Source organism: Glycine max, chromosome 2, assembly GCF_000004515.6.
Source record: "Glycine max cultivar Williams 82 chromosome 2, Glycine_max_v4.0, whole genome shotgun sequence".
Lineage (NCBI taxonomy): Eukaryota > Viridiplantae > Streptophyta > Magnoliopsida > Fabales > Fabaceae > Glycine > Glycine max.
In genome coordinates, this window is record NC_016089.4 from 6,784,857 (window position 1) to 6,809,995 (window position 25,139).

General features: G+C 28.5%; 3 protein-coding genes across 4 annotated transcripts; 2 read left to right on the forward strand and 1 right to left on the reverse strand.

The window, feature by feature from the left end:
* Window positions 1-248: 248 nt before the first annotated feature.
* Window positions 249-6,233, forward strand: LOC121173211 (protein GIGANTEA-like). The gene is made up of 3 exons (XM_041007586.1): window positions 249-458; window positions 5,246-5,338; window positions 5,943-6,233. Exons 1-3 carry the CDS (start codon window positions 249-251, stop codon window positions 6,231-6,233), a joined length of 594 nt encoding a protein of 197 aa, XP_040863520.1.
* A 2,142-nt stretch (window positions 6,234-8,375) lies between these two features.
* LOC100791227 (40S ribosomal protein S18) lies at window positions 8,376-10,559 on the forward strand. Its single transcript, XM_006574723.4, has 4 exons — window positions 8,376-8,573; window positions 8,714-8,874; window positions 9,346-9,534; window positions 10,353-10,559. The coding sequence occupies exons 1-4, from the start codon at window positions 8,571-8,573 to the stop codon at window positions 10,456-10,458; spliced, it is 459 nt and encodes a 152-aa protein (XP_006574786.1). The 5' UTR covers window positions 8,376-8,570; the 3' UTR covers window positions 10,459-10,559.
* A 2,411-nt stretch (window positions 10,560-12,970) lies between these two features.
* Window positions 12,971-17,700, reverse strand: LOC100786437 (UDP-rhamnose/UDP-galactose transporter 6). 2 transcript variants are annotated; one of them, XM_041011498.1, is made up of 6 exons: window positions 17,534-17,700; window positions 15,031-15,279; window positions 14,728-14,912; window positions 14,448-14,648; window positions 14,079-14,240; window positions 12,971-13,682 (listed from the first exon to the last, which is right to left on the reverse strand). In XM_041011498.1, the coding sequence occupies exons 2-6, from the start codon at window positions 15,158-15,160 to the stop codon at window positions 13,392-13,394; spliced, it is 969 nt and encodes a 322-aa protein (XP_040867432.1). In that variant the 5' UTR covers window positions 15,161-15,279; window positions 17,534-17,700; the 3' UTR covers window positions 12,971-13,391. The 2 variants fall into 2 exon arrangements, with proteins under 2 accessions (XP_040867432.1, XP_003518502.1); XM_003518454.4 differs by having other exon boundaries at window positions 15,031-15,217; window positions 17,534-17,697.
* Between the last annotated feature and the right edge of the window lie 7,439 nt (window positions 17,701-25,139).

A 25,139-nucleotide genomic window follows, 5' to 3' on the forward strand; every position in this document is an offset into this window, starting at 1 on the left:
AAAGCTCAATTTAAAATTAGAAGAAAAGTGAAGAATATATATATATATATATATATATATATATATATATATATATTAAGGAATTGAAGAAGAATAAACTTAGAATATATTATATCACTCTAAGAGAGTGCAATATAAATTAATGTATCATCAACATCAATGAACTCAGTTTGTTTAAAACAATATTAACCAAGACAATGGCTTAAAGGAGAAATCTAATGCATCATTTAACATTGAGTGTAACAATCATGGTTGTATTTTTTCGTGGAGGAAAATGGGAGCCTACTTGGAGCAGTAGAGCTGCTGAAGAAGTTGAAGCTGTGGCAGCCATACCTTGCTCAGGACATGGAAGAGCATTCTTGGATGGTTTAGCTCTCAATGGGATGATTGAGCCTGTTTTTGAATGCAATCAGTTCTACAGTGGTTCTGACTGTTCCAAGTTTTTATCTGATTGTGCTGTAATCAATTTGGTCTTAAAAGTTTTTTTAACAAAAAAAAAAACATATGAATTATTAACTCCTTCTAAGAATTTATCATGTTATTTAAAGTTAAGAGAAATGAAATTCACATTGTTTTAAGTTTTCAAATTTATCAATATTTAAAAGTATAGGGACCTTTATTGCGTTTTAAAAATGACTTTTGAAATTGACTAAAAATAGGAAACTTTTGAATAAAAATGACTTTTGAAGTTCTTAAATAGGAATTATAAAATACGCTTGATTAAAATTTTAATTATTTTAATATTGACCATGTGCCATTTAATCTCTTTAAGTTTTTTATATAACCATTAAATTTCACTATTTTAGAATTAAGTAAATTATTGATCATCCCGTTAATATTTTTCTACCTATCCCTCGTCAAAGTATTGCTTAGGTATATATATATTGGGTTTTTTTTACAGGATTTGGGGGTTTATCATGTATTAAGACATGAAGTAATTTAAACTTTAGGGAATTAATGATTAGCTTAAAAATATTTATTTTATTTTCTCTTAATTTTAATTATTGTTTTATTTCTTTTTTTCAAATTTTGTTATTGTAAACATTGAAAATAAATTTTTATTATTTTCATTATTTCCTATATGATCTTAAAAAAATAAAATTAAATTAATGTGGCTTTTTTTGTAATTAAAAGTGAAAACAAAAAAATACAACACATGATAAGTAAATATTGATTTTTACTGCATATTTAATTCATCTAACATTTTGTATATAACGATCATTGAAATGTAGAAAATGATTCAATAATTGAATTGAATACATTCACATTCATGAATTTATAAATCACAAATACGAAAAAGGAGATAAACGGTCAAGAATATATATTGTTGTAAATTTCATTTGAGATTAAATGATTTAGATCACTATATGGATTTTTTACCAACAAAATTTACTATGTATATCTTTTCAATATTGCAGAGGGAATCTATATCTTCTTGAACCATTTTGGATGCAGCATGCAATCAATATCATTTGATTCATTAATGATGCTTCTGAGGTTCTAAAATTATGCAAAACTTTAAAAGACAAGGATGATGATTTCCAATATGATTTTAGACTAGATGAAAATAAAAAATTGAAGAATATTATTTGGACATTTGATGATTCAATTTAAGTATATAAAGCTTTTGGAGATGCCATTGTGTTTGATATTTCATATAGAATAAATTGTTATAGTATGTCTCTTGGACTATGAGTTAGAGTTGATAATAATGAAAATTCAATTTCTTTGGTTGTGTTTTATTGCTAGATGAGAAGATTTCTTCATTCACATAGATTTTAAAGGTAAATTTTTATCATTTGAAGTTCATATTATTACTAGAGCTCTAACTTTGAGATTTTAATAATTTTTTATGAATTTTTTTTCTTTTTCAGAATTTTATCGATTTTGTCAAAGGAAAACAGCCACCAACAATTCTTACATTAAAGAAAATATTTCATCAAAATGGGATCCACATTATATTTTTTCTATTTTTCTTTCCCTTTCATCAACCAACACCGCATAGTGTAGCTTTGCTTATTCTCCCTTGTTTTCTCCGATGACCGTTGTTGACCAAACCATGTGGGTCTGGCACTACCATTGGGATTTTTTTCTCCCTCTCTTTTCAATTTCTATTGTTTCCTCTTTCATTTGTGCAATTTTTGTTTGAAAAAAATTCTCTTTGATATTGCATTTGACAATATAATCTGATGCATTCACAACTATGCCATTGCCCATTTGTCTTCTAGTCAAAATTATAGGTGTTCAAATGAAAATTCAGATTAGGTAACTTCATAATCATAAAAAAAATAGGTAACTTCATTCAATATTCCAACAATTTATTATTCATTTAAAATGTGGTGCTCTTCGTGGGTCGATCTGTTACAAAACAGGACCACCATTGTGAAGTTCTTATTTAAATCGTTGGAATATATATATATATATATATATCCAATTTAAAGAAAAAGGAGCCAACTGAAAAAACACACGGAGAAGCAAAAGTGATAGACCTTTGTTAATGGACATCAAGTCAATTACATAAACATCAGAAATATTATTATTGTTCTAACTTTATGAGCCGTTCAAATTGTTATAATAACATAACATATCATTGGCCGACCCAGAATAATGTGTGTGGCCCCAGTAATGCACCATAAATCTTAATCATTACAGGTGTACGATTTTTAATACGAGACATTGCAATCGTTGTTAATTCTTTCAGTATTTTAATTTTGTAGTGAAATCCTGCGAGTTACTACTTTGTTTTCTCATGATGTCAAATCATAATGTCAAATTGTAAGGTCAATAGAATTGGCATGCTTTCCAATTGTGTTTATTTTACTTGACTGCGTGGCGTCCTTGCTTGTTTGTTCTTCTCAAATTGTCAAAATTCTAAGGTCAATAGAATAACTCTTTTTAATGTCTCTAGAAAATTCCTAAAGTATTGCTTTAACATATATTCTCCACAAGGTCGGTTTAGTATTCGCTGCTAACAGCTAACTTGTTTTAATTTGACAAGAGATCGATGTTAGAATTGTGCTTTAAAGTTGACTTAAAAATTAATGGTAGGTTTGATTTATAGAAGAAAGTCAAAGAAAAGAAAGTAAACAATAAAAGTTGAAATAATTTTGAAGTTAATTAGTTGATTATAAAAAAGAAAACAAAAAGATAGGAAATTAAAGAAATCCTTCATTTTGATTGATGGTATGAAAAGTAAAAAAGAAAAAAGAAAAAAAAACATGTATAAAAGTTAACATAAATATCTTTAATAAAAAGAGTATGATAAAAATAAATAATTTTGTCATTTTAGTATAGGAAAAAAAGGTTATTTTTTCTCATCCATATAGTTAAACCGAATGGTTTTTGAACATGGGTCTCACATAAATTAGTAAAAAAAATGCAACTACTAAAAGTTCAACATTAATTCTAGATAAAGCAAAAATAACCATATTACTTCAATTCTAATTTGATTTTTCTGAACTAAAAATGATTTTGCTTTTACAACGAAGCATCTTGAGTCAATCTTAATTTAACTAGAATAAAAATGATTCTCCACAAGGTCATCATCGAAAAAAAAAAAAAGGTAAAGCATATATAAATACATCGTTCACAAATAATTCTAAATAATAATGTTAGAAATTACAAGGGATTCAAGTAAAAGGAAATCAGCAAAAAAAAAAAAAAAGGATCCAAGTAAAAATATAAACATCTTAACTAAAAAAATAAACTTGTACCATATGAGACCTAGCAACTCGGCATACCCTTACAAAAAGGACTTCCCATGACTTCTCCATGATCTTCAAGGCCAGTTCAGGGCAGTTACCAAGTTACCAACTTGGTAATTACTACATCTATTATAAGGAAAGACATCAGAAAATTGAAGGTAAATTATCACAATCCATCACTACAAAGACACCTAAAATCCCTATTGACTTAGGCATCAGAATCCATTTTGTAGAACATGAAGATAGAAGTCAAGACCTCAGATACACAAGAAACAATAAAACTGTACATTTTTTAAAGTTAAAATAATTTTTATTTAGGAATGTCTTTAACTTTTTAGAATTTTTATAGTATATCCATCAAAGTTTATCTAATGATGAAAAGTTCAGATAATTTACATAAGGTTTTAAATTTAAACCTTAAACCATTTTTTTTACTGGAAGCATATATATTATAGTTATTGTACATACGCAAAAAATTCTTATAATATAATAGTTGCAATATTTATACAAAATTATCATTTAAGAGTTGTATGTTTCTAGAACAAACAACCCGTAAACTGATTACCGATGTGATTTGAAAATAGTTCACGTACCCCTATGCAGATTGACGTTCAATTTAATAAGAGGATATATTTGTTTTAAAAGATATAAAATTAACTTAATAATTAAGAAGGTGTGAAAGGAAAAGAGAAAAGACAAGGAAGATTATGAGTGTTAATCTCCCAAATAATATTTTTAATAAAACTAATAAATTAATATTTATAAATAAATAAAATGATATACTTATATACTTCTTTGTTTGTCTTTTACGATATGCAAAGGCTTCAAACAACAATCCAAACAAGCACTAGCATGTCATCATCAAACACTAGCTTATCCATGCACTTTCAAAGTTTGAATGTCTTTCAACCAGAAACTTGTCTTCAATTCATGGCCACATGGCAATAATGACTTCGTGAAAATAAAAGACAGGAATGTTTCTTTTAAAATTTACTTACTACATGTTATTTAGTCTTTAATTTGACTCCTTGAACTTTGTATATTTAATTCTTTTTTATGAAGATATAGACATATCAAATTATCTTTTTTAAGATAAAAAATTGCCAGTATTCTTTGGTACACATATAGATGCACACCCACCCACATATCTATTCATCAATTCCTTGCTCATTTTTCTTCGTGTGAAATTAAAGATTTTGGTGCAGGTAATATGTATATATTTCTTCCCTGTAGGTAAAATAACATTAAAATTTATATGCTATACGGGAGACTTTGTATGGAAAGCAATTATATAAGGAAATAACTTTGTGCAACCTAGTGAGGAATTGTGCTCAAGTATAGCACAACTGCTTCCTTTTGGTAGCGGTTTAATTCAAAACTTCCAGACTAGTAATCTAAAGAAATTGCCATAAATCAAGTCCCAGTTATAAGAGCAATGATTTGTGGTACTGTAAAAGGAGGATTTGATATTTCATATGTTTTCAGGTTTATCCTTAAGCTTTTCTGATGTTCTTATTTCACTTTTTTGTAAAACTGGCCAGCTATTGGAAGCAACGGCTAAAGCGGTTCAACCTGTGATTGAGTTGGGAGAATCTGGACTTGCAGTGGCAGATGGGCTTTCAAACCTGTTAAAGGTAAACAAACTTTCCTCATTCAAACTCTGGCCTATACTAAAATGCAAATTTGTAGTTGAACTTCAAAATGCTGATTTTAAATTTCAACTGCATATGACACTGTATCCGTTGTCACAACCAATGAAAAACTCAAGATACAGCAGAATAATAACAAAAATTACAACAAAGTCCTTGCTCAAATTATTTTGTTGTTAACCTAAATTTTAACTGATTGTGCCAATAGGCTAAGAAGCACAATCACTAATAAATAGTAGCCATGTGGTGTTGTATTACTTATGCTCATTTTAAAATTTTAAAACATAAAATTCTCTTTTGTGATTCAAAATTTTTATTTTATGTTAACTTGAGATTAAATTTTTACATTATATATAGTTGTGTCGTGTCCTAAAAGTTTTAAAATTTACCATATTCCCATGTCCATGTCATATTGTATCCATATCCCTTATTGTATCTATGCTTCCTAGCCTATAAACACAGTCTTCGTGCAAAAACTGCTCTATTTGAGAAAAGAAATTTAAGTTTTGAAACAAGAGTAACTGGTGCATGTTCTGTAGTTAAAATAGAATTGTTGACCAATATCCTTGTGCATATAATACACATGCAGTGTCGCCTACCAGCTACAATCAGATGCCTTTCTCATCCAAGTGCAAATGTCCGTGCTCTAAGCACTTCAGTTCTTCGTGACATTTTGCATACTAGTTCAATTGGATCGAGTCCTAAGCCACCACAAAAGAATGGCATCCATAATCAGTACTTCAATTTGGATGTCATTGACTGGCGAGCTGACGTAGAAAAATGCTCGACATGGGAAGCTCACAGCCGGCTTTCAAATGGATTGTCTATTGAATATCTTAACACAGCCGCGAATGATTTAGGCTTTGCTATTTCTATCTGAAATGAAATGAAACCATATGTAATCATCTTAGTAATTTATGTTTAGGAACTTAAATTAAGTTTTTCATGACAAATTTCATCTCAAGATTTGTGGAAACCTTGATGTAATTTATGTATAGGAACTTAAATGGTTTGCAAATAAGTAAACCTTCTCATTCTGCTAGTTTTTGTTAGTAAGTCACTAGCTAGAAATTGTTATTCCATCTCTCTTTTGCTCTAACATGACTTCAAGTAATGATGACCGTGTATAGAAACTAGTTTTGTATTATGCTTGTTATGTTTACTTAAACCAGTATCTTCTTCACGATCATGCTCTTCATATAACTAAATTTACACAAAAGACAAGGCATTAGGCAACATTTATTTTCAAATTTTGTTTTCAATTTCTATTTTCTTCATTCAAACCAGCAAAATGTTTTGGTGTTATCCTTAAATGTTTATAATTATTGCATGGTATAGGTCACATGTTCTCCAATTGATGCAGAAAACTAATCTGTAAAGTTCCTGAATACTAATTTACTATTTTAAGCTTTGAGACTACTTTCCTGTTGCACTCCACGGTTTTTATGCCGTAAAACTCAGATTTCATTTTTGCTTCTTACTAAAATCAAAATTTTACATTTTAATTAGTTAAATAATTACTAATTGCAGAAATTAATCTTTTAAGGCTACTAATTCATGTACTACTGTTTTTAAGCTTGTTAATGAGTAATGACTCTGCCGTTAAAATAACTTTAACATTCTTTTTCCATTTTTGTAGTCCCCCCAAAACAGAATAATATCAAAAGTACCTCTCAAAAACACCATAATTTTCACCCAGTCTTGTACTAACTTAACTCTAAACCTCCATTAGCAGAGTTTTACTTCTTCCAACACATTTTATTGTGTTCTGTCTTGGAACAAATAAGCAGTCCTCTCTTCTTAGCTTTTTTTTATATTATTATTAGTTCAAATTTATTCAAAATATAAAATTATAAGCAAGGCTATTTAATTAAAAAGTAAATCTCATATAAGTTTATGAGTTCCAATAAATATTAACTAACAATAAATTGTTGGTTTTTAGGCATAATTACACTCTCTTTTTTTAACTTTGAATTCATTTAATTTGGATTATTTTCAATTTTTATCTTCTAATTTTTTTATTAAATTAATTTCTCTATTTTTAAAAATAAGAAAATTTAATATTATTTCTACTGAAAACCTTTAAATTAGCATTTTCTACTCAAAATCTTCACAAATTAAATTATTTCAACCCTTTTCTAACTCAAATTTCACCAACCAAAACATCAATAAATCATCCCAAACAAAGAGAATCTCAATTTATCTTCCTCTTCAAACCCTAATTTTACAACCTATGAACCCACCAAATTTACTGAATCTTTACTAAATTTCTAACTTCCATGCTTTTAAGTTAGGCTTTTTTTGGCAAATACTTCTAAGTTAGGTAATTAATTTGCATGCCCCTGAATATTTAATAATATTTAATTAATTTTTTGAATTTATATTTATTTTCTAATTTTTTAATTACATCCCTAATGTAAGGACTTGGTTAAAAAATAAATACAATATTTGTAGGTAGAATTTTTTACCTACACCAAATAATTATACCTATAATTTTTTTGAAATTTTATCTATGTTTGCATTTTTCCTACATTATAAATTTGTAGGTGAAAGTATTTTTTTTATTTTTACCTACAGTAATATATATATATATATATATATATATATATATATATATATATATATATATATATATAAATGTTCATATCATTTTGCATTGATGTTTCGATACATAAATAAAAACTCAATGAAATAAAAAAATACCCAATTAAAAATGGTAAAAGTTTAGGACCAGAGTAAACAATCAAATGTTTGAATAGAAAATAAGAATACTGGTATTTTTTTAAATAGAAAAAAATTAATACAATAAAATGTTTGAATAGAAAATAAGAATACTGGGATTTTTTAAATAAAAAAAATTAATACAGAAAATTATTTTACTTAATTAATTTAAAATTAATTACATTTTTTATTCCAACTTTTTAATTTTTTACACATTTTATCCTACTAAATTAATTTAGTATTTTACTCAACTTTTTACTCCAACATTTTATCCTAACAAATTAAAAGTGAAGCATGCATTGGCTTCCTTCAAGGGGCAGAATCGTCATTCTCAATTGTCTTCGTCTGCATGAAAACCCTAGCGAATAAAGTAGAGTGAGTGAGGAGCCACAACACTGAGAGTACAGAACGCGGTAACCCTAGAATCCCAAATCCCCAATCAATCGACCAAGAGCAGGAGCTTCGGTGGCGATCTTCATCCGCCTCGGTGAAAAAAATGGTACGATTTCAGCGTTTCCGAATTGATTTTGATAAACAAAGATTCTTCAAAAGATTCGTTTTATCTTTTGGCAATTTCAAAAGGCGATTTTTTTGGCTCTGTTTTTGGAGGAGTCACATTTTAAATGGTTTTGCTTACAGTCTCTGGTGGCGAACGAGGATTTCCAGCACATTCTGCGTGTGCTGAACACCAACGTAGATGGGAAGCAGAAGATAATGTTCGCTCTCACCTCTATCAAAGGTATTGGCAGGCGATTCGCTAACATTTGCTGCAAAAAAGCTGATGTCGACATGAACAAGAGGTTCGGTTTCATGAAACCTTTGTTTTTGTTTTATTCTTTATTGTCGGATAGTTAAGTCTTTGCCATGAGGTTGTGTCATTTAGTTTTTTCTATTCTTACAAAAACCTAGATGCAACTCTTTAAGTGTTTTTGATCTTGTTCTTTTATCGAAATTGGAATTTTATCTGGATAACCTATTATGATGACGAACCCTTGTTATGTAGATTACCATTGTGAAACTTCAATTTGGATTAAACAAAAAGCTCTTAAGGAACTGTACCTAAGTGAAACTTCAATTTTGCTAAGAGAACAACACTAAAAGTATCTTGAGAATTGTATGAGTTTTTTTTTGTAATTTGATGATTTTTATTGAAATGGGTTTAGTTTATTTAATTTATTGGTTTTTTTATTGAAATTGTTTTTTTTCTTTAATTTCACTCTTTGATTGAATTGGGTCTCGATTTTGATTTTGATGAATTTCGGTTGTCTCAGAGCTGGTGAATTGAGTGCTATTGAGTTGGATAGCGTTATGACTGTGGTTGCCAACCCTCGGCAATTCAAGATCCCGGATTGGTTTTTGAATAGGAAGAAAGACTACAAGGATGGGAAGTATTCTCAGGTGGTGTCAAATGCACTGGATATGAAGTTGAGGGATGATTTGGAGCGCTTGAAGAAAATCAGGTGATTCATTGTCGTATTTGTATCTTGATGTTGAATTTTAATAGAATTAAATTAAAAGTTTGGTACTAGGAGTGGTTTCTTTTTTTATTGGATTATGAATTATAGTTTTCTTTAGAATTTTGCACATTTGTCATTGCTACAGGGTTGGGGGTGGTACACATTAGTGCGTAGTCATGTCATTCTGTTCAAAATAAACCTTTTTTGACAGTGTATCTTTTTTGTATCATATCATAATTTGGAATGATTCTCATAAACCTGAATGCAATATTTAGTTAGTTTAGGACATGTTACTGAGATCTGTATTTCAATCAATAATGCCAAGAACTCATGATTATTGAATATACAAATAGTGATCTTGGATAGGGTAGTATCTCAAAATCTTGGAAGACCCTGTTATTCGCATGCCCTTGATACTTGATAGGTTATTTATGTTGTGATATGGGATGGATGGATGTTGGTGTTAAATTATCCTTATGTTTTCTCTTTCCCCAATTGTGTAAATAACTACATACTACTCAAGGTTGTCTGTTTGAGAAATCACTTATGCTTTGACTGATTGATAAAATTATGTGGCTGTTGTACTTCTAAATTGTAATAACCTATTAAGCAATAAGCATGGACATTATTTGAGAGTGCTTGTTCTTGTACATGACTACTTTGACCACGACAAGTTTGTTTAGGAAATTATTTAGAAAATATTAACAGAAATGACCATGTGATTTCCTGCTACTTCTTAATAGGGTCTCTTTGTGCCCTTGTTAAGTTGTGCATATTATTAGGTAATAACACTAACATCTTGTATTCTTACTATTATGCAGAAATCACCGTGGTTTGAGGCACTACTGGGGTCTTCGTGTTCGTGGTCAGCACACTAAGACTACTGGTCGCAGGGGTAAAACTGTTGGTGTCTCTAAGAAGCGTTAAGCTGTGTTATATGTTTGCTTTGAGAAATAGATATTTGTTAGGGAAGCAAATTTTGAATTATGTTGGACAAGTTTCCATAGAACATAAATTTTATTGGTTAAGTGCTGTGATGCTTTCAATTTTTTTATTTGCTTTACCTGGTGCTCGTTAGTATTTGATACGGACCAGAAAAACAGTGACATTTTCCAACAGATTTAAGGGGAACATGGCATGTGTCGAAGAATATGACACTTATTAAATTTGCTAGTCAAAATAGTATTTTTGACTGATCAATGGTCAAAATAAACTCATGCCGGTAAATTGGTTTAAAACAGATCCATATTGATGTTTTTTTTTATTTATAAAAATGACCCAGAATGGTCAATTAGCCTAAAACTTAATGTTTGATCGGTTAACTATTGTGTTATAGTAGGCAAAATTACTTTTGAAAGCGTTCATTTAACAATGGAGAAAATACTTAATCTTTCAGGTAATGCGTCGTTTGTGATTTATTCACTGTGACATGTTTGGATGGACTACGTAAAGATGGATAATTTCTTATTTTTATATTTTTAAATTAACTATAAAATAATTGAAATTTACACCAGTGGTAAACTAGCTAATCCATCTTCTCTTCCAATGAAAAAAGCCAATTACATACATCTATAGGAAATAATTATATTTACAATCATTTATATATTTTGTTCTACTAACTTTAGAGTTTTAGTTGACAATTGTGAGTTTGAAAGTGTGTCTAGCATTGTCTTCAAAATATAAAAAAGTGGTCTTGCATTGTAATTTTAATCCCCATAAATATTCTTTTAATTTTATAGTTCCTAGAAAAAATAAAAGAAGGAATTGTTGGTTTTTCTGTTATATTTTCAGTTTTTACGTCTGATGTTATTCTTTTAACATAATGTCTATATTTTTATTTTTATTTTAATATCTGTCGATTATGAAACATCACATCAAGCATGTTTTTCAAAATCTGTTAGTCATTTTATCACTGAACAGTGGCTGACTATAACCGAAAGAAGAAAAAAAAGACCCAGATGAACAAGAATTGTTTTCTAGGAACTAAAAAGAGGTATATATTATGGATACTAAGAAGTTAATTGAGCTTAAAGTTTAAATACATAAAGCAAAATAAAACCATTCCCCCTTGGTAGAATGGTAGTATAGATATGAACGGACCGTTGACTAAACGCATTAAATTTAAAATGCTATCATGTCTTTAAAAAGATTTGTTTCATTTAGAGGAGTTTTACCAAGCATATTTTTTTCCGATTTTTTTATGAGGTTGTTTTCAAATTATGTTTAAAAAGGGACTAAGTCGTTCAAAGTGGTTAAGTTTTTTTTTTTTAATTTTATGACGACTCTAAAGTTGTAATTTTATTTTTAATTTTATGACTTTGAAGTTATAGTAGTGTCTGTTTTTTAATGTAATTTTCAATTATTTTTATCAGATAAAATTTATATAAGATTTTTTTTATTTACTTTTAGTTTTTGTTTTGTTTTCAATTGTAAATAATTTTATTTGTTTAATTATTAAATAAATATTTTTAATTTTACTTTTTATTAGTTTTATTTAATATATTGTATATTTTTTTATATGATTTTATTGAATATGTTTTATATTTTATAAATACTTTTATTTTAAATATTTTATATAATTTTTGAATAATGTTTTATCTAAAATATTTTGTATATTTAAAATTTAGATAATTTGATATATTTTAATATTTTGTATATTTAATGTAATCTTAGTAATTATGCATAAAAAAAGTAGACACTAATATAATTTTTACTTTTTATATTTTTATGTTAATATATTATGTTGTTTTTACTTTAACAACTACTTTTATTACTAAATTATTAGATGTTGTTAATAGTAAATTCTTTTATACAAAATAAATAATATTATTTCATAAATTATAAGTTAATATTAGTAACAAAATATTTTAATATTTATTTTAAAATTTTGGTTTTCTAAAATTGAAGTATTTAAAGTAAAACAAATATTCAAAAAATATTAAATATCATTATGTTAGTCTTTTATTTCATTTAAAAAAACATATAATATATTAAATAAAACCATATAAAAAATATATACAATATATTAAATAAAACTAATAACAAATAAAATTAAAAATATTTATTTAATAATTAAATAAATAAAATTATTTACAATTGAAAAAAAAACAAAAAATAAAAGTAAATAAAAAAAATCTTAAAACAGTAAAAAAAACACACTACAACTTCAAAGTCGTAAAATTAAAAAAAAAAAAAACTTATGACTTTGAAGTCATAAAATTAAAAAAACTTAATGACTTTGAAATCAGAAACAAAAAAAATTACATTGAAATCATAAATAATTTTACGACTTATAACTCAGATGTCATAATTGTTGTTATGACTTATCTCCTTTTCCAGAATAATTTAAAAACGATCCCATCTGAAAAAAAAAAAAAAAGGCCCTTGAATGGTAAAACTACCCTTCATTTAGAGACATTTTCCTTGGCAATTCCTCTGATTTGAGGGTTAAACAACACATATACCCTTTTCAAGATTTATCAAAGATGAGAATCCTAAGCCATGCCATCACATGCCTTAATGTGCTTCACACATGAATCACTGAAACAATCTCAACTGCACATTTACAAATAATGAGTCAAGAAAGAATATAAATATATTCATCTAATCATTCCAAAGATGAAATTTTTTGCTGGGAACCTAGACCTATAAGGAAATATCCAATGTCCCTAAGAATCCAAAGAGATCAAACTGTATTAAGTACAAAATGAGGTTGAAAATAATTAGGAACCAATGAGGTTTAATTTCAAATAATTTAGAACACTTTCCTAGAATCAGCCATCTTCGATTCTTCGTATGCTCAACTTTGGCAAATAATACCGTTACACTTGAAAACAACAAAATTTGTGAATTCTGTTAAACTATCTTGTTTCTGTTTTGTTTGTAGGAAGAGTGTGACTCCGGCGCTCTTTTCCACCAGGCTTGGATGAGGCATTGCCATACCAAATCATTCCGGCCACTGCTATGATCATTCCAAAAACCACTTGGAGATTGAGACCCTCTTTTCCAAAGAAAAAGAATCCCATGATTAAAACAAGTATTGTCTTCATATGTCCCAGTACTTGAAAAGAAACAGCAGTGAATCTGCCAATGCAGATAAATTGGCTTAGGTTGGTGCCAATTGCAATAGTGCATGACAGGAATATGAAAATCTGTCAAAACCAAGACAAAGATGAGTCAGTCACTGAATGGAAATGTTAAGAAAATGTCAACCGACATAAGAGTTCTCATGATTTATCATGTTTATCCACAATTTGATTGAGAGCAGTAAATACTTGAGTATACAGCCAAATTAAGTTCTTCAATTCGGACTCTTCTCAAATTTGTTTGTGTTTCATTAAATTTTGTTGATTTTCCCCCTCAAACTTATAAACTATTGATGAGAATCTGATTGACCTTTCTATGAAAGTCTTATCATATACGTTAAACATATCAAGCCATCTACTATTTTATACGTATCATGTAAATCTACATATGCATATACTCATTATCTCAAAAGAGAACAAAGGATGTAGTCCCTAAATATTTTTTCATTATCCAGAACTTACCAACGAGGCAGTGTTGTAGTCATATCTGTCAACTCTTTTGTTTGTCAACCAATAATCTAGAAAAGGTCCTAATAACAGTAGTGATGCAGCCTGTGCAGGTGCTGTATGTCCCAACAGGTTGAAAGAACTTAGAGAATACTTCCGTTGAAGGAAATGAACATACTGCACATAAAAGATTTGAAAATCCATGAGTACCAAGTACAAATTAATAAGATAAAATTCAGATTAATACAGTAATTAACACTCAAGTGTAAACAGCAGGCTGAAATTAGTTGTGCATGCATGTGTTCATGTGTGTTTTTAAATCCATTTGTGAGATTACTGTGCCACTTAAAATTGAAGGCCAGTGCAGCGGAAAGTCATACGTACATATTGTTGCATAGAAGTGCTCCATACAGCTATAAAGGCAGCAATGAATCCTCTTCCGTTAACGCTCACATCAGTAACAGTGCAAACACCAACACCCATAAGAACAACACCTATGCTCAGTTTTGTGTCTCTTGAATACCGAATCTTGTCGAGAACAACTTCCAATAGGCATGATACAGGGATCATACTTAACTTCGCAATCTGTCAATGGCTAAAAAGTGAATATAACTTCTGAAGGCATTAATGAATTAACCAATAGATAAAGCTCAGCCCAACTCACTTGATAGAATCCAACTGAGTTCCACATTAGACTAACATTCATTCCAACAATAGAGAAGTTAGCAAAGAGAACAAATTTTAGAAGATCTGGCAAGGGTAAATGAGAAGGCTGGACATATCCCAGCATCCTTAGTACAACTGTCATCAAAGTTGTGGTAGCAAAGTGCATGCCTGTTAATGTTGTGGCTGCAAGCAGTAATAGACAAATCACATTAAAAGATAAAAAATTAACATCAGAGCATGATCGTATAGGGAATTTGCCAATAACAGAAACGTCCATTAAGAAATTGAATAGGGAATTTACCAAAACTGAAGCCATAAGAGGCCATCAAAGCTTTGTTTACAATGATGATTCCAACAGATGTAACAACATTGAACATCCATGCAGCTGCATCCACGGCAGCCTTTTTCTCAGCCTTGCTAGACGGAGCCATGTTCTTTCTGCTTCGTACAATTTTACCACCGGTGTTTCCTAACTAAACACCATAGCACTGCATCAACATTAAAATAGCATATGCCAATCAATTCATCTAGCAAAACAGAAGCCTGGAAACTGAAAGGTGATGAAATTTTCAGATCTTTATTAAATAAATAATACAATCAGTCATTCTACAAAACAACCGCAAGTCTGCAACCTAGAAGACTAGAATCATCTTATGACAATTGTAAGAAATGAGAAATGAGAAATATCTGATGATATTAAAATATTTTAGAGATTCTAGATATTTTCTTAGGATTTTTTCTTCTTTTATATTTTATGATTTTTCATTATTTAATTAGGATCTTTGTAATTAGAGGGATATCTCATCATTTACCAAAAAAAAATAGGGACATCTCATTAGAATCTGATTTATATGCATATCATATCCTGTATATGGAAATAAAATCTCCTATAATTTAACTATATTTAATGCAATAAGCTTATATAAAACAGACTATGTTATTAGTGATTACTTCCTTCCCACCAATGATCATTCCGGAGGTGACTCTTTTCCCACATAAGAATCATATTAGTGGTGACATTCATTTCGTTGGTAACTCTTCTCCCTCTGACAATATTATTGGTTTCAAGCTTCCAAATGTGGTTTTGCTTTGCTTTGCTTTTCATGAAATTTCTCTCAGGCTGATGTTCATTTCAATTATCTGGCCAAGCTATTTTTCTAGCAATTCTCTTTGGCTTCTACAGCATCCCTAAGTCTCTTTGGTGGAGCTCTATTTATATGTTTTCTAATTATTTTTTATTTGTGGGGAAAGGAATTATTTTCTTGTAACAAGCTGAAAGCTTAGTAAGGTTCAACTTAAGGGGGAGTGTTAGAAATGATATTATCTTAGAATATGTTAGAGTATCCTAGATGAACTCTTAGGATTTATTCTTCTATATTTTATGATTTGTTTTCTTATTTATCTAGGATCTTTGTAATTATAGGGATGTTAGAATCCGATTTATAGTTATAGGCATATTATATCATGTACATAGGAATAAAATCTCCTATAATTATTTGTATTTGTTGCAATAATATTATATAAAACGAATTCCATTGTGTAGTCCATACACACGGTTTCATCATACCTTCAATCTATTTTTCACTCATTCAACAATCAAAAGTACCAGAAACCGACAAGAGAAAGAAAGGCCATTCATCTCATAATATTTAAAATAATCATCTGGTAATTTAAATATTTATAAAACTAGCAATGACTAATGTATAACCCCTAGAATCTACCCCATTTGTTTTCACTTAAATGCGAGGAAAGATCTACTTTGAGTTTGATAGAATTTCGACACCAAGATCATCAAGGGAATAGCTACAGGCCAGCACTCTAGTCAGACACTTACATATAAAACACTTTTATATAAAAATTGATATGCATAAGATACAACAAAGCCTCAATACTTTGCATACCATTGTTTCAAGGTTTTAAAAATTAAAACTAAATAACCACATCATATCCTTAAGGGAAATTCATGTAACATCACACCTCCATTTTCTAATCTAAATTGCATCCTTCTTTTGGTCAAGGGAGTATTCACAAAAATACCCATATGATTTGCAATCTACCAACAACTATACCATCTATTGGACAACTTAAAGAAATAACATTAAGGATAACTGCCAAAAATCACACCATATCTTTAAAACCTTGTCCAGTGTATGGCTTTCAATTCAACCCCTCATGATATCCTGACTTAGTTTTAACATACCAAATTTTGAACACAGTGAAAAATTAGCACCAGATCTGCATGAAAATAACACACCCAATTTTGAACACAGTACAACCTAATTGAATAAAAATTGTCAATTCAAATTCTGATTTTGATTTACTAAGTGATGGATGCATATAATAAAAGACTAAATTCATTGATCCCGGTTAGCTGCAGTCACATCAGCCATTACCACTCCAAATGAAATTGAACTCCAATCATTCACCCATAAGAAGATTTCACAATGCAACACAACTTTCACCTCTATTCACGAGAGAGAGAAAGAAGATCAGCATATTATATTTTTCACACCAACTACAAACAGATCCAGAGACGGGTCTCAGATCCAGAATTGCAGCATTGAAAACTAGTTCAGAAAAAAAAAAAAAAAAAGAGATAAGGGAAGGGACAACCTCGTATTCACAAAATCTAATTTTTTTGGTTTCACGTCAAATGGAAAACTTTTTAAACTTCAGTTCAAGAATGGGGTGGAAAAAAATCACAACTTTGTGTGACCTTTTTGATGGGGTGTGAACATGATGCAGAGAAAACGGTGATTGAGAGAGAGAGAGAGAGAGAGAGAGAGAGAGAAGGAGAAGCTCACCGTTAATGGATGTGACACTGTGTTGATGCTGATAGCGTTAGAGAATGGAAGAAGAGAAGAAGTGTGTTTTTGGTTCTGTCTGAGGTTTGAGGTTCGTGTTTCTCACTTTTTTTCAGTAGGAGTGGCACGCGCTATGCACCCAAGGTTCATAAGGAACCAAACCATGTGTTTCTGGTTTTTATTTTATTTTTTACATTTATTTTCTTGTTTTTTATATTGAGATCTAGGTTCTCTGATCTCTTATCACTCATCAGATGACAATTGATGGATGTTGAATGAAATTATTTTAAGTATTAATTAATATGCGTTGGATATTATGATACAATGTAATAATTTTAAGTATTTCTTTTATTTAAAGTAAAGTAATATGGGTTGGATATTATGATAATATGCGTCTGATCTCTTAATTAATTATCTTTTCATCATATTATTAGTCTATTTCAAAGTAAAGTAATATTTTTGGTTGTGACTTCATATCAAAGTCAGAGATGGAATCTGAGATTTTAATTAAGAGACTCAAGTGTCCAATCACTTATACCAATATTTATTTTGATAATTTTAATAATGAATTAGGATAAATACTTATTTTGATTCTGAAAATATGAGACAGTGACATATTGATCCTTATAAAATAAAAAATTTAAGTTTAGTCCTCAAATGTATAAGAAGTGCAATATATTATTATTGTTATTAAATTTGTAGAATTATTTTGTCATTAAATTATAATATTTAAGAATCAACTTGACAATAAAAATATTTAAGGTCCATGTAGATGATTACAAAAAAAATAGAGCAAATAAGGAAACAATAGATCTAGTGGGGGAAAAAGTGAAAAAGAATACTATGGTTACATTTTGTATTATGAAAATGAGTTGTTAAGACCTTTAAGCTTTAACTTATAGCATACTTGTAGCAGACATTTTGATGAATGACTAAAAAGTTGTAAAGGAAGGGAAAGAAGGCTTCAAGCTAAATATGATGATATAAAGGACTAGGAATGCTTGTGAAATCTCATCCACTTTCCATGCCAGAACTTGCAAATATTTTATGTTTCTATCACAAAATAGATCTGATATTTATCCTTCTATTAAAGGATTTTCTACTGTGTCAAAGGATCTTTTTCCTGTAATTCCTTGTCGAAGTCTCGAGTGCGTAATTGTTTAAAAGAGCAAGGAGATACATGCAAAAAACACTCCAATATTTAAGTAATGGTTTGACTCATAACTGTTAATGGCAGGTAACGAATATTTGAAAATGAATCAGTTTTTCTACATGAGGAATTCATCCTTTTTTTATATTAACCTTGTTGGCCTTGGGATTTATGGTCCTATCATGTCCTGAATTTGTGTGTGTGCATGTGTTGGGGGGGGGGGAGTGGGTGTGCGTGCACGTGTGAGTATGTTCGGTTGAAGCGTGTCAAATGTCTAGTTGACATGATCTTTGTGTGTGTGATCGAATAGTATGTTTGATTAAAGCGTGTCAAATGTCTAGTTAACCTAATCTCATGTCCGATATACTTTATAATATTTACAACTTTAATTTTACCAAATTATTTTTAACACGGTCCTATTCCTAGCAATCCATGTGCCCATATTGCTGCAAACCATATCACATTCCAACTCTCTTTATCCACAGATAACAATCCAGAAAAATTAACATTGGAATTGAAACATTTGTTCTTTGAAATTATTCTGCCAATTGAAACACAAATACCATATACCTTTGCAGCTTTAATTTGTCACAGAATGATGCTTTATATATACAACTAATTAATTGATGACAAAAAATTGACAACGAAATAATAATGCCTCTATCGATCTTGAAAATAATAAAATAAAATAGAATATGACCCTCTAAGCCCAGCCCCACGATCCAGGTGTATCAGTTAACGTATGTTAGTGTATATGGCCAAGTAATAAGTTCACATAAACATCGAGCATTTTGCTCCGTCTGTTAAAAATAAAAAAGTCCAACACAAATAATCTCCTTTTAAGTCTATAATTTAAGGGATATGATAACAGTAGCCTAATAATAATAATAAAACATTTTCTCGTGATGATATAAAAAAAGGAGTTAAAATGAAAATATAAAATAAGTAATCAGACTAAGAAAATAGCATCTACAAATTTAAGATGAAAAATCTTGTCAATCTATTAAAAGTAAAATTACAATTTTTTTTTTATATCACATCAGATTATCTTTTAATTTTGCTCTTGGATGCGATAGATGCGAATGGGAATGCTCCAACTCGTGCCAAGTCTCCTTACAAAGATGTGACTTATTTTATATTTAAAAATTACTTAAATATAATAATTTTTTATTACCCCTGTTCACATTATTAGTCTATTCATGGAAGAAGGTAGTAGTTATATAAATGTATAAATCTGCAAACAAACATAAAATATACTCCTACTAATTAATATTCAAAAGGTTATACAATTGTTGCATTCACATGAGAGTAAATGTCAGATCCAAGCGTTAAACATAAATATAGCAATGTATAGAAATATGAATAAAAGACAATTAAAAAGAGTATATCATATCTAATCTATTTTTATATTATAATTTTATGTTTTCAATCTTGAATAATGAGAATATTATTACGAAATGTTTTATTTTCTCTTTAATTTATGCAATTTCTCGTTATTCTTCTTCTTATACATTAATTACTGTTTAAATTTAGTTCATTCCAATGTAATTTTTGTTTATCTCGTATAATTGCTAAAATTTAATACATTTCAATTTGAAATAGTTTTTTTAGTTTGTGTAATGAATAAGATAAATGATTATTTTATATATTTAAAATTTATAATAAATAAATACATTCAAATATATAAATTATATTATAATAATTTTTTAATAAATAATATTTTTAAAAATATAAATTATATTTTAAATTTATGTCAAATAATTTACATTGTGACACTATATTATTTTTAACTATTAATAATTTTTATAAATATTGAGATTTAATTTAAAAATAAAGATGAAAATTAAAAGATAGATTGAAAGGGCTAATAGATTAAGAAAAATTCTTAAAAAATACTTTCCTTGAAAGAAAAACACTTTAATCGAAGAATAGCTCTTAACATATACAACACTCTCATTTAAGATAACAATTCTAATTTAAATAGAGTTAAAAATTATCTTCTTCTTTTTTTTAGAATCATAGATATCATGAGAGATAATTGTTTTTAAATCAAGTATTTAATACACTTACATATCTAATGCTAAAACTTGATATCACTAATTAATTAAGCTAAAATAACTCTATACTAATTAATCCAGACACTCAATGATAATTATTAATTTTTATATATTTCTCCTAATATATTTTAAATGGTTTATTTCTTTAGTTTAGTTATCAATAAAGACATTTCCTGACACGTGAAAGGTTTTTTTTTTTTAAAAAAAATTGTTCTATGTGATTGAATTCTCACAAGTAGTAGTAGTATAGTAAAAGTTCTTTGATAAGATTTTAAATTTTGTGATATTTTATGATTATGACTATTTTTTATTAAATTACTTTGAATGGAATTTTAATTTGATTATTATCTTAATTTTAATTAATATTACATATTAATTTTTAGTATTAGTTAAAGTGTGGGTACAAATAAATAAATAAAAGACACAAATATTAAAATGAATAATATAGTACTCTAAAACCCTATCATTATTATCCTCCAGAATTATAGTCCAACGACACACTATATTGGTTGCCACTCGTGGTTTAATCAAGGATGAAAGCTACTTTCAATATAATTCCTTGTAATAATAGTTTTCGAAATTGATGGGATGAATTACAAATAAATCGTTCCCCACTTTAAACTTCCAGTCATTTAAGTTTTATTATAAATTTTCCACGTCCTTATATTTTATCAAACAGCAATATGATTGAAGTTTTTCTACAAGCAAAAGATAAGGTTGCTGCCAAAAAAACGACCAGATATGAAGGGATCGACGTAGTCAGAGTGCAAGTAGCATCATTCTTCATATTATTATAAGCAATACAATAAATTAAGAAAACAGCAAGTTGACTAGGGCAAGAAAGTTTGACTGAACCAAAAATTGAGACTTATTAACACTATAAATACACACACATGTGTATAGTATATACTTCTTAAACAACAGACAGGCAAATCTCAAGGCACAAAGCATATAAAACAATCATCTTACAAAATGGTTTCATGCTTTGAATTTTTTCTTTCAATGAACTTTGGCAAAAAGGCAAAGCGTCTCCTTTGGACTGATAAACCTCGTGCTCAGCTTCGTGAGCCTCAGCCTCGTAAGCTGAATATCCCTTTTCCTACTTTCATGTCATGGATTTTGTCGTAGTTGCTTTTTAATGTCTCAGCCATTTCCCATTCATAAGAATTATTTGCTAAAATCCTTGAATATCTTTTTATCATGCATGCTCAAATAAGAAAAATAGCGTCCAAACAAAACTGGAAAAGTAGAAATTAATTGTTCTTATAACGATAATTAAGATCATAATCCATGGATCCTTTTTGAGATATTTAGGGTAAGTGATCAGTATCTGAGATTTCCAAAATAATATGGTGAGATCTACAAATAAGTGAAATAACAGTTCAAAACACCATCAATACATGTAATCGAGTGTATTAACTCTTCATTTTAAATTGAAAAACTCAATTATATGACGTGAAAATTAACTAAAATCATAGACACATGGTGATCTTAAATTACATGTAATAATTTCTCCATTGATACATATGTATTTTTATTTATAAGGATCGAATTTAAATATAAATTTTTTACAATGATTCACTCAAATTCAACTATAACTAAACTAAATTCCGTTAATCCATTGATACATAATTACAAAAAGAAGAATTCCAAAGCCTTTAATTATAAGTATAAGCCAACATTCTGAATTCTGAATTTAATTACAAATTGAAATATGTATTTGTTCCTTTGAAGCTGTTTCAATTAAAGTACGAGACTTACCATGGGATCGGTCGGGGCACAATTTTTAAAGGAAATGATATGCAGCGTGAGTTCAAACCATAATGATATAGTTTATGTGATCGTTTAGGTGTCATATAGTAACAAAAATTTGGTTTCGTTTTCTTTGGTTAAGTTTTAGTTTCTATGTAGCAGAAAATTTAACTCATCGATATTCAAGTGAAGTTGTATTTTGTTTTATGTTTTGGTGTTTAAAAGTTGGAATCAAATTGTTGTACCAGCAGTATAACACATATGACTCCATATGTATAAAAGTGTTACTTCTTTTTTATTTCTTTAAAATTATTGTTGTGATATATAATCCTTTCTTCCTTCCTTTCTTTAATTTCTTTCTTGAGTTTTTCCTTCGTTAAAAATAATTTATTTTATAAAGCTTTTCGGAAATCATATTTGACCCAAAAGAAAATTAATTATAGCTGCTATGGTTAGTTATCTGGGCCATCAGTCAGTCAATTAAGTGAGTAGCTTTATATTTGTTTAATTTTTTTAAAAGAGTTTTATATTTGTTAAACCCCTGAATATATTAGTTACTACGTAATATATAATATTTGCAATTGGAACAACCAGAGAGTAGTGAAGAAATGATTCTCTCTCTAATTATGTTCTTAATTAATTTTAAGTTCAGACTTATCCATATATACCCGTTCTTTCGATTTTCCTTTCCTCCGATCTTGCTTAGATAACCTTTATCAGTGCTTCAATTCGATTCATTTGTAGCATTAAATCTCATTCCTTTCTTCGTTCCTTTGCTTCACAGTACAAATTTTGTCAAATCCTATTTTGATAAAGAAGGAAAGGCTTGATTTTTTATTTTTTATTTTACAAAGGAAAGGCTTGATTTAACTCAAGTTGATTTAGTATATATTAGTTTAAAGGATAGAGGAATTGTTTCTCGCGATTATAAATTCAATATGAATAAAAACAAGTTTAAATTGGATTACCAAAACACCCAAGAGGTCTGGAGTATTGGGTGGACACATCTTGTGTTCATTTCATACAGTTTTATTAATGATGTTTTCTTATGATAAAAATGGATTACCAAAGCCTCAAATTGTTTTAACTTGGGAAATAAGGAAATTGAGTAAATTTAAGAATTTTAATTACCTTTAGAAATTCGTAATTAAATATGCTTTTTTAGAACAATGGTAATATATAATATAAATTTTGATGATGTGATAACCAACAAAGTTATCATTTACAATAAACAATAACTAGTTTTGGTTATAAGTTTGCAGAATTTTATTTTAACGGGTCCTGAAACAAAGTATAAAATCTATTTATAGATTAGAAACTCAAATCCTTCACTAAATTACATTTTTTACTTGCGGCCTAAAACAAGGATGAAGAGTTTTTTTTTTTAAAAAAAAAAAGATGGAGAATTTTTCAGCCAGTGGTGAATCTATTCTTTATTGAGGGGTGGACAAATAGACTCCCTCATTTTAATAAAGTCACATGTATTTATTTTAAAAATTTATAATTTGTATTCCCAAATTTTTGTGTTTGAACTCCCTAGCTTATCCTTGTTATTTTAAAAAAATATAAATATTTATCTTAAAAATTTATATGTCTTAATTCTTTTTTATCTGTATGAACTTATTTATATTTTAAATTTAATCTTCTAAATAAATTGTCTCCACGGACCCAAGGTCCTAGATTCATTGCTGCATTCATTAATTTCGGAAGTTGCTCGAATTCGTCTAACAACAACCAAATTTGACTAATTGGTGCATATATATTTTGCTAATTGTGATTGATCCAGCTTCTGGTAATTACTAGTAGTCCCTGGTAAAATTTAAGCATGATCTCCCCCTTCCACAAGCCAACATTTATATTTCAAAATGTAAAGAAATTAACAATCACTTTCTATTTTGAATGGAAATACAATTATGGATTAGTTTTAATCACTATAAGTCATTTAGTTAAATCTTCGTGCTCAACTAACATTGTAAAATAGTCATTTATGCTTTCAACCAGATTGGCCTTATCCTGATTCAGCTAACACTAAAAGTAGCCAAGTTCCACCCTAGCCGGTAGCAATTATGTTAAATCCTCGAATTTAATTGATTGAAGCATAATTGGGTGCTATAATTTGGGTGCCAACAACCGTTAAAAGACTTTAGTTAAAGTTTAACGCTTATGTTTATATGACACTCTCTATCAAAATGTCAGAATGACAATAATTGGATTGTCATTACACATCATGTATGTGTGATTTATAAACACTTATGAATACTACCTATGGTCTGATATACAAGAAACAAAAACATGATTCATCAATGTCAAGTAATTAAATTGGTTAGTTTTAAATAATAATGTTATAAATTTTAATTTTATTTCGAAATTACTCATAGCATTAAATGATTTAAGTGATAGTTAATTTAAAAATAATAATTTCAAACTAATGAATATATCTTATTTTGTTAATAACTTAATAAAAACACCCACTTTTATTGGAAAATAAAAATGAATGTATATCATTAATAAACTTCACAATTAATTAGGAAAAAAAGAAATTTAACAATTAATACCTTTAAAAATAATCATATGTTTCTTATTAATCAAGACAAGAAAATACTACCTTCTTCTCATATCTTTTTATGTTTAAGGGTATTACACATAG